The 13204-nt window shown below is 42.4% G+C and overlaps 2 protein-coding genes across 3 annotated transcripts in view; one reads left to right on the forward strand and one right to left on the reverse strand.

The window, feature by feature from the left end:
• Positions 1-9327, reverse strand: part of TES (testin LIM domain protein) — a 41610-nt gene extending 32283 nt beyond the window's left edge. Inside the window, exon 1 of the mRNA XM_084785760.1 lies at positions 9187-9327. Coding sequence (XP_084641886.1) covers positions 9187-9213 — 27 coding nt within the window. The 5' untranslated portion in view covers positions 9214-9327. The remainder of the gene's footprint in view (positions 1-9186) is intronic.
• Positions 9212-13204, forward strand: part of LOC311599778 (uncharacterized protein) — a gene marked incomplete at its 5' end in the record, with an annotated part of 40106 nt that continues 36113 nt past the window's right edge. Inside the window, one exon of one of the 2 annotated variants that reach the window (XM_084785769.1) lies at positions 9212-9446. In XM_084785769.1, the coding sequence (XP_084641895.1) occupies positions 9212-9446 (235 nt within the window). The remainder of the gene's footprint in view (positions 9447-13204) is intronic. The other variant, XR_014780005.1, reaches the window with a different exon arrangement.

The raw sequence follows: 13204 nt of genomic DNA on the forward strand, positions 1-13204 counted from the left end.
CCCAGGCATATGCAGGAACAATTTGAGAGTGTCCCGAGAGTTACTGACAAGCAGGGAGCAAAGACTGCAAAGAACTAAGCCTAAGAATTGCTGCAGAGAGCTATGGCTATGAAGACGAAAAGTTGTGAAGAGCCAAACTCTAGAGGAAGGAGGTACAGGTCCTAGCCACTGTGAAATTTCTAGAAAGCCACCAACAGTTACTACATTGACTGCTGAGGAGCCATTCGGCTTCTTACTAGCTTACTAGCTGTTTGGTTCTTGGCATCGTTTGGGCTCCTGGCCAAGCTCTCACATTAAAGAATAAAGTTGCAGACCCTAACACCCCAGGATCACAATTGCTGACCCTAAGTCTCACTTTGCCTATTGATCTTTGCAGAACAAACAAACTCTTAGTTGACTGGAGGTATAAAGAAGGCAAAAGCTGGGAAGTAGGGTGATGCCAAGCCAGCTAAGTCAAGGCCAGTCAAGACCAGTGTGGAGTGTCATCCTTTTACCAGCAGATGGAAAGACCTCATCAAATATCAATCAAAAGAGCAAAGGGACAGAGACTCACAGCAGTGGGCTAGGCTGCTGTAGCTCAGCCTCATATTGCCTCAATTAAAACCTGACCTTGGAAAAATTACAAATTGCAGCAGCTTCCATACTCCTGCTTCACTTTAGGAGGGTCAGACAGAAGCTTGTTAACAGTGTGGACTCCAAGCAAGGTTGCACTTACTGACTTTCCACAGTTCAGCACCTTTCCTTCATGCTGTGTTTAGTCTGCCTGTGAAGGCCTTCTTTGCCTAATGATATTGGGTTTATCCTATAGGAATTGTTCCCTCAAGGGACTACTCCCCAATTACAGTTAATTACTTTGGCGCAGGGACTCAAGAATGGCTGCTTGCATTCCTGTTGTGCTCTTCGACAGTGGTAGCTGGCAGACACCACATGACTCACCGGGCCATCCCAGGGAGGCACCCATAGGAGTGAGTGTGAGCAACGGGAGCCACCAAGCATTTAGACAGGCTGGAGTCTTTGCTTTTAACAACTTTTTACACACCAGCTCACTATTTGTTTGTATTCTAGCAACTCATTTTTGTTGTTTTTTAGGAAGTCAGCCCATGATAGATTTGTCTTTTAAAAGTTAATCCTTAAAAAGAAACAGTATTATTCTATTCAGCCTAGCCTAGGCAGCAGTGTAAATTTACAGATATGTCTTGCTTCCCTCTCATTCCAGACCCCACTCTTTTTTTTTTTCTTACCAATGCTTACAGCCTAGTATATAATCTCAACAAGTGATACGGGTGAAAATCCAGTTCAGAGTCGCCCATCCTAAATGTAAACCACTTAAAACACTCTCTATGTATAACAAAGCATAATTTTTGCTGAGTTCCAGTTATTTTTACTGGAAGCCAGAGCCTTACTTATAAAAGAAAAAGAAAAAACAGGCCATCATGACTCATTCTCTCAGGCTGTCGTGATGATGTGTCCATATAAAATCAAAAGTCTACCTTAACATCTGCACGGCCATTTTGCAATGAAACATAATATTGCTTTATCATCAGACATGGCAAAGAAAGTTCCTGTGGCTTTGACTTATTACTGACTCCCCAGCGAAGCATTCAAGGCTTCCAGCCCAGTTTTCTGTGCTCAGCTCGCCACTGTTCAGATAAGAAGCTATGCAATAAAAACTCCCGGAAACTCCTTTGTACAGTTTTTTAAGGTAGTGAGGATGATAAACCGCTGACTCACTCTTGGTTTGAGGATGAGTCAGTGCTTTGGGGACACTGCACACTATGCATTCAGCCTGTCGGTCACCGGGCAGCCACCATGGGCTGGCTTCAACCCAAACACCCTGCACCTTAAAACTTGCACAAACCCAATCAAACCTCATCCTCAGCTGACTGGGGTGGGCTCAGAGAAACTGGAGATGTTAAACTATCCCTTTCACATTGGGGAGCAAATAAAAGCAGTGAGAGCTAGAACATTATGATCTCATGTACCTTTTTATCTCTCTAGGCAATTATTTAAACAGGAAGTTAGGTGGGTGGGTCACTCAGAAACTACTGCAAATTAGACTGTGGCAGTTTTACCTGAGAGCAGAAGGCTGTAGCTGGGCCGTTGAAAAACTTAATCTTTATATTCCAGTCTCTAACACAGGGCTTGAGAGTGTATTTACTCAACGACAATGACAATGCTTTTCTTTAAAATCTTGCAAATGCTGTTTTGCAACCTGTTTTTAATGTGATTAGTTTTGTTTCTCCATCTTTGTGTTTTCTGGGGTTTCCTTAATCGGAATTCATATAACTTGTCTGAATATGTCACCATCTTATAAAAATGAAATAGATCTTGATCATCAATGATCTAATAGACTTTAAAACAAACAACAACATAATATTAGTTACCATGGCAGTAGTTGCTAAACAAAACCTTGTGAGCACAGCAAACAGGAATCCAAGACTAACTCTTTCAGGGCATTTGTTTTCAAGAAGACTAAATGTGGTTACTTCAGAAGTGCAAAGAGATGACTATTATTGTTTCATTTTATTATGGTTTCTTCCATTTCGATATTCATAGCTGCTTTATTGTTTTCTCCCCCAATGTCCATTGTTTAAGATAAAGGAAAGAAGAATTTGAAAAATTAATAATGACAATAATAACTAATAATGATAATTAATTAATAATGATGCCCAAGACTCACCACCTACATTTCAGGACACCTCTAACGGCTGCACAGAAGCTTATAATCCTAGCTTTGCTGATTCTCATCTGTTATTTAATTTTATTTATTTACTTTTGCTCTATTCTTTCATGAGTGTAATATCTGTGTCTTTTTTGTTCAGTACTGTAGTACCACAGCCTGCGCCAGCCCCGATACATATTTTTTAAAGCATTTAAGAGACAAGTCTTATTTGAGAGACATGATGGTTAAAACAGTAAGCGATCTTTTGTTTTTTATTCCTCCATATACCAAGGAAAGTAACACATCACATGTAAGCTCATTTGTCCCATGCAACTAGTTTCCTTGTGGAATTCACTGATGTATAAAACAGTTACACACTAAACCACTTCCTGTGTACATGTGCATATGTATTCACATGCACACTTTGGGTCTGTGTGATTTTTAACTGTCATAGAGCACTGTACTTGGTAGACTGTTGACTTAACTTTTCATAGACATAGTTATGGGATTTAGAACTTTAAAAAAAAAAAAGCTCTTTCACCTACTGAGGCTTTTTGAACACAGAAATTGACATCCAAGGTGACCAACATAACAACAGCAACAAAATAGTAGGTTCAGATCTACTATATATAGTCTGACATGGAAGGTATGCTGATAAAAACAAGAGGGAAAGTCTAGATGCACAGGTAATCCTTTCAGACATAGACACACCCTGCATGTTTACTGACTTTTCCTAATTTCTAAGCATAGTGTGCAGTTTGGTTTGTATAAGGAACTTGTATTCAAATCACCATGTCGCCAAGCACTATTCCAGTTCCCAGAGAAAGAACACAGAGAGTAGCCCCAAGAAAGCCCTTCTAAATCACCTTCCCCACACGGTGACAGCCCCTAATACTAATTCTATTCTGGGTAGTTCCACAACATTCCAGAGACAGCTCATCATTTTGGTGTTTCTTACTGCTGCTCAACAGAAGTTTTTGTAAGCCGGAGAGAAATGAACTTACTTAGCTTCCTCCATGTAAGGATGCCCTGGTGTTTTCCTTTGTTAGCAAATTCTGCTGTTAAGCTGTCGGGTCTACTATGCCAGTGAAACGTAAAGCACCTGCCATTGGAAAATGCATTTCCTACCCACGACGTGTGGCAGTTTCTACCAAATAAGAAGTGCAGAAGGTAGAGAACTTCCACAGCTCACCAGGACCTCTCAGATCTAGATGCTACGGCTGGCATCCTAAAGCAGAGCGCCCAACCCAGGCTCACTGGTGCTCAGGACCACCCTGAAAGCAGACAAGAGCTCCCAACACAAGCTGACGAGTTGGAAGAACACTAGAAGCTATCATGAGGAACGTGACCACAGTTTCTTCACCTGTAAAAGTCTCCCAGAAATTCCTTCTCATGAGGCTTTTACTTTTGTAGACTTCTTTCTACCTGGCAACTTATACTGCATAGGTGTGCATCAAGTACAGACTCAGCACACAACCTGAAAACCAGCAGCATACGACGGTAAATTTACTGGTAGAGAAATCACTTCTTCAAATAGGATTTCTTTAAATAAAACAAGCAAAAGTGTTCCAATACATCATACTTTATTTATTTGTCTGATATAGTTACTTCAACATTGTAGACATATAAAACTCAAAAGGCAGGTGGCATGCTGAAAGAAAAATTCCAAGGATTGTAGCTCAAGTTCACAGCACGGTTCTTCGGATTAACTAATCTGAACTGGGGTTTCTTCAGTGCTCATCCTCAGAATGAGACTATGGCCCTCATTAGGCTGTTTTGAATAACAATCAAAATGTCAAGTATTATAAAATATAACTATATTTCAAGCTTAAAGTCTAGGTAAAAGATGAAGCTACCAATGTATCAGCCATCTACAGATCAATATCTTAATAGTTAAAGGAACATGCTTCGAGGAGTTAGAATCAATGAGTTTTCTTTTATGTAGAAAGATGGGGGGGCGGTTCCCAGAAGAGTGTGCCTTAGTTGCAAAACGATAGACCTTGAAGAATGCATAAGCTTCAGTATTGAAGTTGGAATGTGAACACTGCACACTGTTATTCGGTAGTAAGGAGTATACAGTTGTGTTCACTGTCCTTGACAGAGTCGAACATCACCTGGGAGATGGGCCACTGGGCACGCCAGTCGGTGATCATCTGGCTTTGGTTAATTAAGGTGGGAAGGGAGCACCATCTCCCCATGTTTGTATTCCAGACTGTATAAATGGAAACAAGGCGCTGAACAGCAGTGTGTATTCGTGGCTCTCTGTTCCCTCAGCATGGATCTGCTATGACCAACTCCATCACGCTCCAAACCCCTGGGCTTCCCCATCATGAAGCAATGTACCCTTGAGCTACTAGCCAGAATAAATCTTTTCCTCTAAATTATTTTGTCAGGTTTTTTTTTCGATTTTAGTATTTTTGTTTGTTTGTTTGTTTTATGTTTTATTTTGTTTTTCACAACAACAGGAAAAGAAACAGGGGCTTAGCTAAGAGCCACTTCCCTTTCTTGTGTAGTTTCTGAGTCGCAGCATCTACCTCCAAAGGTAAGCCCTCCCTTTACTCCAATTTGTGTCACTGGCTCTTGAAGAAAATCTGTTTCCAGCACTTTGTGAACAAAAACTCGTAGGAGCAAAGCTGTGCCTGCAGAGTGACTAGCTGGTGAGGACTTCAGTACTATGGAGAGACTAGAAGGCCCAGAGCATTGAAGACTGGGAAGCTAATTACCTTATCTTGGGCTAGTCCTGGCCCTCTGGAATAGCCATTCCCAGCCCATCAGTCAGAACTGACAGAAACCCTTTGGAATGTATTGACTTAGCAGACCACTCACTAGCTCCCAGCAACTCAAAAGCTAAGCAAGTTACCCGATCGCATCTTTCATCTCATCTTACAGGAAACCTCCTGCCATCTTGATGCGAGTGCATCCATGACATATTTTAAACTTGACTTGAGTTATGACTTTCTTGGTTCTTTAAAATTACAAAACATCATGAAACTGCTTCCATGTTGGAATGTGGAATACAAGGTAAATTAATCTGTGTTCCTGAGCCATGGTCACTCAAAATGGCACTACTACTTTTACTTTTCTCTCCTTTAAGATGAAAGTTATAGTTCTGTGTCAACAGTTTTACACACACACACATACACTCACATGCTTCATGCAGAGGAGCTAATTAGGTTTGAGGACCCTGATTTCCTCATACTTAACTGATGCTACCTATGAGAAAAGGCGCATTCTCATTTCTTAGGCAATAATCTCTGTGGTGCTGAAGCTTTTCAAGAGCCAGCCACTTGATTTGCTATCCATTTTTGGATACCAATTAAAGCTTTTTAAGCAAATCTGAATGCAGGGAAGGAGTTTTTTTGTTAGTGGTTTTCCATATTTAAGATGCACCTTTAAAAAAAAAGATGCATCTTATCCTTCTTAAAAAAACAAAGAATTTCAAAAAAAGTATGTAAGATGTTAAGATCAATTTTTTTTTTAAATGAGGTTTAAAAACTGCAGTAAAATTAAGGCCCTGCAGCAATTCTAGGCAGTATAATGGAAATCACTGGAGTGTCTCTCTCTGGTATATTTTGAAGAACAAAATGTGATTTTCTGGGAGAGAGTAGTGCTGAGGGGAAACAGCTGGTGGTAGGCCATGATTTACCATTCACCACAAAAATGAGGCCATTTCTACCTCTCAGAGCTGTTGTTTACTTGTGCAATCAGACACAGATTTTTACTTACACAAAGTAAAAAGGATGCAAGATGCAGGGACAGGGTCCAGCTGAGCACTTCCAAGGATATGGTATGAACATAAAAGTCAAATTCTTCTCTAAAATATTGTTGAAACAAAACTCTGTGTAGACAAACCAGCTGGCACATCCTAGCAACAGCCCACTCACTTCAAACAAAACAAAATACAGCAAAACAGCAATTATGAAACCCACCGTGGCTGGGATAATGGTGTGTAACTGCTAAAGAACCCTAGCGCAAGTTCATGGAGAAAGCTCTCCTTTTATAAACCTCTTACAATGGTTAAAAAAAAAATCCACCTAGGCCACTGGAAGGTAAAGACTACCCTACTTAGTTCTTCTAACAAGGAATGTTCATGGAAAACAAATATTTTCCCTTTGCCTGGGGAAAATGCCTTCTGAAATCAACAATAAAATGCAAGGAGTTTGGAAGAGGAAATTCCACACATCTTAAGCTACAAGTCAAATTGGTTTTGTTTAAATTCCTCTGTATTCCCACTTCCAAACTGCCTTTGTTTTCTAAGCACACTCACATCATGGCTTTCCTTATGTACCTAAGAAGATCTGACGACCAGCAGGATGAGAAGGTGACGGAGAAGCTTTGCTGGCGAGTCAGAGTCTTGGAATATTTAAGTGTGTTAGAGAGTTAGAAAGCAACTTCTAAGTAAAACAATTCCTACATACACATTTATTTTGAGATTACGGTCTAAAGGGTAAAATGTACTCCCAGAATCTTCGAACTGTTTTGTACTGGGGAACCTCTTATCCAATCCACTAAAAAAAAAAAAAAATAGCCTAGGGAGGCAGATCAAGGGCACGACTGGTAGTCATATGGGACACTGTTGGGGTGTCGTAGTCATTTACTGATAGAGGGTCCTTCTGAGAACCAGCAGGAATGAAGGCATCATAAAATAAGGATTTATTGTAATTGCATTTTCTTTAAATTTCTGAAATCCTTTTTATTGAGGTGAGATGGAAAGGAGTAGGCTTACAGAGATGGTTAAGGCACTTGGTTGAAAAGATATCCTTTTAAAGTAAAGGGAGAATGGAGGAGAAGAGCCATGCCATATTTCAAAAGACTTATTTATTATACTCCAGACTTCAGGAAACTGCTTATAAATATCTGCATTTCTTTTATTCCTTGCAAGCACATTAGTTCTTAACTTTGGACTTTCCCTCTAAGAACTACTGTCTCAAAGAGTTTGTTTTGTTTTGTTTAGAGTACATTAAAAAAAAAAGTTTTTAGGCTCACAGCAAAACTGAGCAGAAGCGCAAGGCTCCCCAATGGCCTGTCTTCACATGTCCAGCCTGCCCCCTCACTATCCATGCACACACTGTACTGACACACTATTTCCAATATTCAGATTCCACATTAGGGTTCACTTTCGGTATCTGTGGGGTCTGATAAAAAATATAAGTGAGATATGTCTGCCAAGATAGCATCCCACCCAACAGTGTCATTACCTTAACCACCCTAGGATGTGCCTACTCAGCCCTCCCTCCGTTCAAGGAGTTCCCACTTTCACTAAGCAGTTTTCAAGTCATAGTTCTAAGCAGAGACAGCCTCTCATTTGAGGCAAGCGCCTGAAGTAGTTCTTACATTAAAACTCAATGAGTTCAGTGTGTGTTTATCAACAGAAGACTACACAGCACATCAGATGTCTTCTAAGGGGCAAGCACAGTTAACCAGAAAGCATGTTCAAATAATATATATAACAGGAAGAGACTATATTTCCTCTTCTTGACTTCTCTTCTGGGAGCTGATTTTAATCAGAGGGGACCAAGAAACTATTTCCAAGGTTCAAACTTTAATTCGTCAACAGCTTCCTAACCTCATTACTTTACATTTGCATGCAATTTTAAAAATTCAATTATGGCACAAGATAGAAATTCCCTTTTAGAAGATGAACGGGCAAAGCAGCAGAAGAAAGTTTTCTCAACTTTTTCTTATGCTGCACAACTTCCTTCCCTATTTGATAAATGACCACTAAGTTAAATTTACTTCAAAATAAACAGGCGCAGTTCCCAGGAACAAGACCTTTAAGGTCGAATGTTACAATAGAATGTGACGTCAGCGTTCTTTTGAGTCATAGTCTAGTCCCCACCCCTTTCTCCCAGGCGACCTGAGATATCCTCATAATCTCGGAGCTCCTCAGGTAGGGCCTGGACACCAGACATCATGAGGGCGTTCCCCGGCAGGGCCCACTGAGCACCTGCAATGACGGCTGTTTGCTGCTGGCTGCCAAACTATTTTCTTTGAGAACGAACTCCTCGAGCAGGAGACAGTGTTTTGGCACTCAAGCCATAAGTCACACTAACACACACACACACACACACACACACACACACACACACACACACACACACACACTCCTCCAAAAGTCATCACTCCAGAAGTTATCAGCAGGCGCGGGTGTGAAGGGAAGTGCCATTAGTCAGCAGCCACTTTAGAGGGCCTGGGGCAACCAAGCTGCTAGGGAGGAGGTCATGGCTGTCAAAGCCACATCACTGAATCACACAAGCTCTCCAGAGCCCACACAGGAAGCGGTGATAGTCACCACCTCGCCCAGACCTCCTCACCCAGGGTTTGGGGGAAGGTGTGGCCGAAAGGTTTTCAGTAAAGTTTCAGGCGCGGTGACAGCGGGTCACAGGGTCCCGCCCAGTAGCGACGGTCACCAAGGGCTTCGGGGAATCTGCGGAGTCCTCCTCTAGCCTCACCTACCGGGATCTGGGCCGGGAAGCCGAGGCAGTTCGGCGCTCAGGTGAGGCTCCCGCGCCCGCGAGACTCACCTTCTTCATTTTGGTTTCGAGGTCCATGCTGGGCGTAGGAGGGGCTCGGTCCCGCGTCCGCGATCTCCGCTGCGGGGACTCTGGGGGCGCCGCCGCAGTCACTCACCCTGCGCCCTCGAACTTCCGCAGCCCGGTTCGGCTGCCGCTGGGACCTGGAACAAAGAGGTCCTGGCAGCCAATGGCAGCGGGGCAGCGCCGGGGCAGCCGCCAATCAGCGCGCGCCGCACGCACCTCCGCGGTCCGAGCACGCCGCTGGCAAGGTGAGGGGCGTGGCCGCGATGGGGCGGGGCCTCGTGGAATTCCCAGTGCACCGGGGCTCAGTTTCTTTGCCGGATGGGGAGGCTTTCCTCCTGTTGAAGAACAGGCTTAGACCTTTCCATTTCGGTGGGTTGTACTTGTGTGTCGGGGGGACTTTCCATTCAGGTCAAGAGGAGTGATCCTCCCAATACCAACTTCTTGGCTGATTTTTTCGGGCAAATAGGAGCCAGGGAGCTCCTTGGGCATCACAGGAATGAGTTTTGGGCTCTGATTTCACTACTGAACTGTGGAGACGTCCGTTATTTGAATGCTTTTCTCCAGTGTCTCATGGGGAAACACTGCCAAGGAATCCTCTCTCACATCCTTAATGCCAACGAAGACTGCTACAGTGTTTTGTCAGAGCACTCAACACTAAACCTTAAGGCTCACAGAACTAAAGGCTCTGTTTGGCAAACAGAGGTCTGCTTTTGTACCTACGAAAAGGAGTAAGGTGAAGCGGCTTTTACTTGCGGCCAAGTCTAGTTTCAAACCCCAGTCTCACAGAAGCCCAGGCCACCAGAGCCCAGTCTATCCCTCATTCAATTGCTGTTGCAATGTAGACCCTCAGCTTAGGGGTTCAGGGGATGGGGGACCCTAGGGATTAATTTACTTCAAGCATCTTGCAGGGATCTAAAGTCTCCGAAGTGCTGGTACCTCTCAAACATGTTGGGAACAGAGCTAGTGCTTGAGTCACAGTAAATTTTCCAGTATGTGGAACTGAAGAAAAGAGTGTTCTTTAAAAAAAAATAATAATAATAATAATAATAATAATAATAATAATAATAATAATAATAATCTGTGTGTTGTGTACATGTAAATGCAGGTTCACTTAGAGTCCAGAAGAATAGGATATTTTGCGGGTCAAGTTCCAGGCAATTGTGAGCCTCCTGGCTTGGATGTTGAGAACTGAGAAATTTGGTAACTAAAACACTTCAAAGTTCACTTTAACCGACACCTCTACACTTTGTTTTATTAGATAACGTGTTAATACTGCTTAACAGAGCACTGATTTGGCATAAGTATGTTTTCAGTATCCAATCAATGGAGTGATCAAAATAGCTTGTGATAATTTTTGCTTCTTGTTCAACGGAGGTAAAGCATTCTAAAGCATTTTCTCAAACCACTCCATAGATGTGGGCCTGCCTGCAGAGTCTGCCCTGTGTAAGTGCTAATGCACTCTGATGATAACAGTTCTACTTTTTCCAAAAGTTCAACAGTTAGATGTCCAGTAAATCAGTTTAAAATAAGACAGTTAGCAAATGTTATGACATGAACCTGGGGCCTTTTCTGTGTGTGTGTGTGTGTGTGTGTGTGTGTGTGTGTGTGTGTGTGTGTGTAACAGCAGAGATGACACCAAGAAAAAGTGATATGCAAGTGTTAGGTTCCCCCCCCCCCTCAAATGTTGTCTCTCCTCATCCTTGCAAGCCTTCCCAATACCACTTTGTATGGGTAGTATTAGCAAGGATGAGCACTGGAATTCAGTGGTTGCTAACAGGAGTTTCCATGCTGCCAGTTATAGAATATTGTAAATCACTTGTAGATTTAAATGGGGTAGATCACTGTTAGGAGGACTGGGCCGAAGCCTCTTATCAGTTCATTAAGTGTTAAACAGTAGAGATGTCAGGGGGCTAGAACTGGCATGGTCTGATAGCTGGACAGAGTTGATGGCAGAGGAATGGACAGACACAAGGATTTCTAGCAGGATCATTTCTGGAAGATTCAAGAAAAACCAGTAGACGGAGGGTTTTATGTAGCTTTTCATTTGTCACTGCAGAGATGGGCAGGTGAAAGGTTATGTTTTGAATTATTCGGCTTGAACATGGGATGTGGAGGCAAAGCACCAAAACACACTGTTTAGCAATAAGGCAACGCTGGAATGGTGACTTAGGTGGCTAAGAATCCTACCTGGATTGGTTAAAACCATAGGTGAAGACTAGAGCGGCTTAGAGGACAGTAAAATAGATGTTTATGGAGTACAAGCATTAAGGCGGGCTGAATGGGGCCGGGACAGAGAGGAGGAGAAAAGCTCGTCAAAGGGTAAGAGAGCTAAGAGAGGAAGTTCAGGGAGGTTTGGCTGACTGAAATTAGAGAGAAGGAGCAAGTGTGAAACGCACTTAACAAAAGTCACTGATAACTGTGGAAGGTGTTGGTGGTGAATTGAGGGGCAAATACTGCTTAACAAGCCTAGCTCCCTCTGTGCCTACTGAAGTACTATGGTTAATGTTTGACTTGGCCCCTACACAAAACTCTTGGAAAATCAGCCAAACACATGACCTTCTCTGGCAGAGGAGAGATTAGTCTAATAGAGACGTCAATATACTGGGTCTTGAAGGTCTTTATCCTTAGAAAAATAAGCAAATAAACTAATTTTACACACACACACATATACACATTAAAAAGTTCCTTATGTAAGGCAGTATGTATTACAATAAAAATACATAATATTTTTGCCTTTAAACATAGGCATTGGGCTATCTAGTTACAATCTCTGACTAGGGAAGTGGAAGACCCATTCCTGTACCTCTGTGCTGTTATGGACACTGAGAATTGTAAACATGCCTCAGGTGTTTCATCTGTTCTTAAGTTGTGCATAGATTAGATAGACTTGTTTTTAGATAGACTTGTAGGAATAATGAAGCTGTGTAGAAAGAAGGAACACAGGCGAGGTCACGGGAGAAGGTGGTATGGGCGTTTGCTAGTGCCTCCCAGAGAAGTATGCCTTGGCTGAAGATTAATAAGTGTTGTTTACCAATAGTTTTATTAATTCTTTGATACTTTCATATAACGTATTTTGAAAACATTCAAATATTCATACTCCCTTCCTCAGCCCCTCCCATCGGTTCCATGCTCTCCATAGAGTCCAATTTGTATTTTCCAGCTTGTCTTGTGAGCGGGGTCCTGGAATGTGGTAGACCTACCAGTGGTCACATTCTTAAAGAAAATTGAATTTTCCTCTTCCAGAAGCTATCAGATTGCCATAGCTGCTCAGCTAGTGCTGGTATTTGTGCCAACCTACCACTGCCCCGTGCTGGGATTCTGTCTAGTGGAGTTTGTGTTGTAATTAAACCCTTTTGGATTGCAAGTGACAGAAACCCAGGTGAGCTTATTTGACAAATGCATAACAAGCTGGCATTATATTCTCAGGATGCAAGTTTCTTGCAAAATTCAACAGCTAAAATGTCTCTGGGAGTAGATGCAAGGCCGTACATAACTTCAGAAATTAACAGCACAGCTCCTCTCTGGGGACGTATGAACTTTGACCTCGCTGCTTTCTGTACATCAGCTTTGGTTCTTAACTTCTACAACTGTCTTCTGTTCCTTCCGACATCTCAGAAGGTAGTCTCGGCTCTCAAGTTGATATCTGATGTCTTCTCGATTTTACGCCTTCCTTCTGTACAAAACAGAAGAGGATGACAAAGTAAGCTTGAGCTGGGCCATGATTCTAGTTATCAATGGAAAGGCCTGAGGCTGAGGGTACAGAAAATATGTACACAGGCTTACATGCACAAAAACATATACATATAGGGCTGGAGAGATGGAATGTGATTCAGAGCGCTCGCTGCTGTTCAAGAGGCCTGAATTTGGTCGCAACATCTGCTCACAACTACCCCGCTAGGGCACATATAAGAACATGCAGATTAAACACACCATAAATATACAAAGGTATTATTGGAAAGTTTTCTGCATTACGTGAGGTGAGATTTCAAGATGATGATGACTA

Source organism: Acomys minous (genome assembly GCF_964271855.1).
Source record: "Acomys minous genome assembly, chromosome: 6".
In the NCBI taxonomy this organism is placed as follows: domain Eukaryota; kingdom Metazoa; phylum Chordata; class Mammalia; order Rodentia; family Muridae; genus Acomys; species Acomys minous.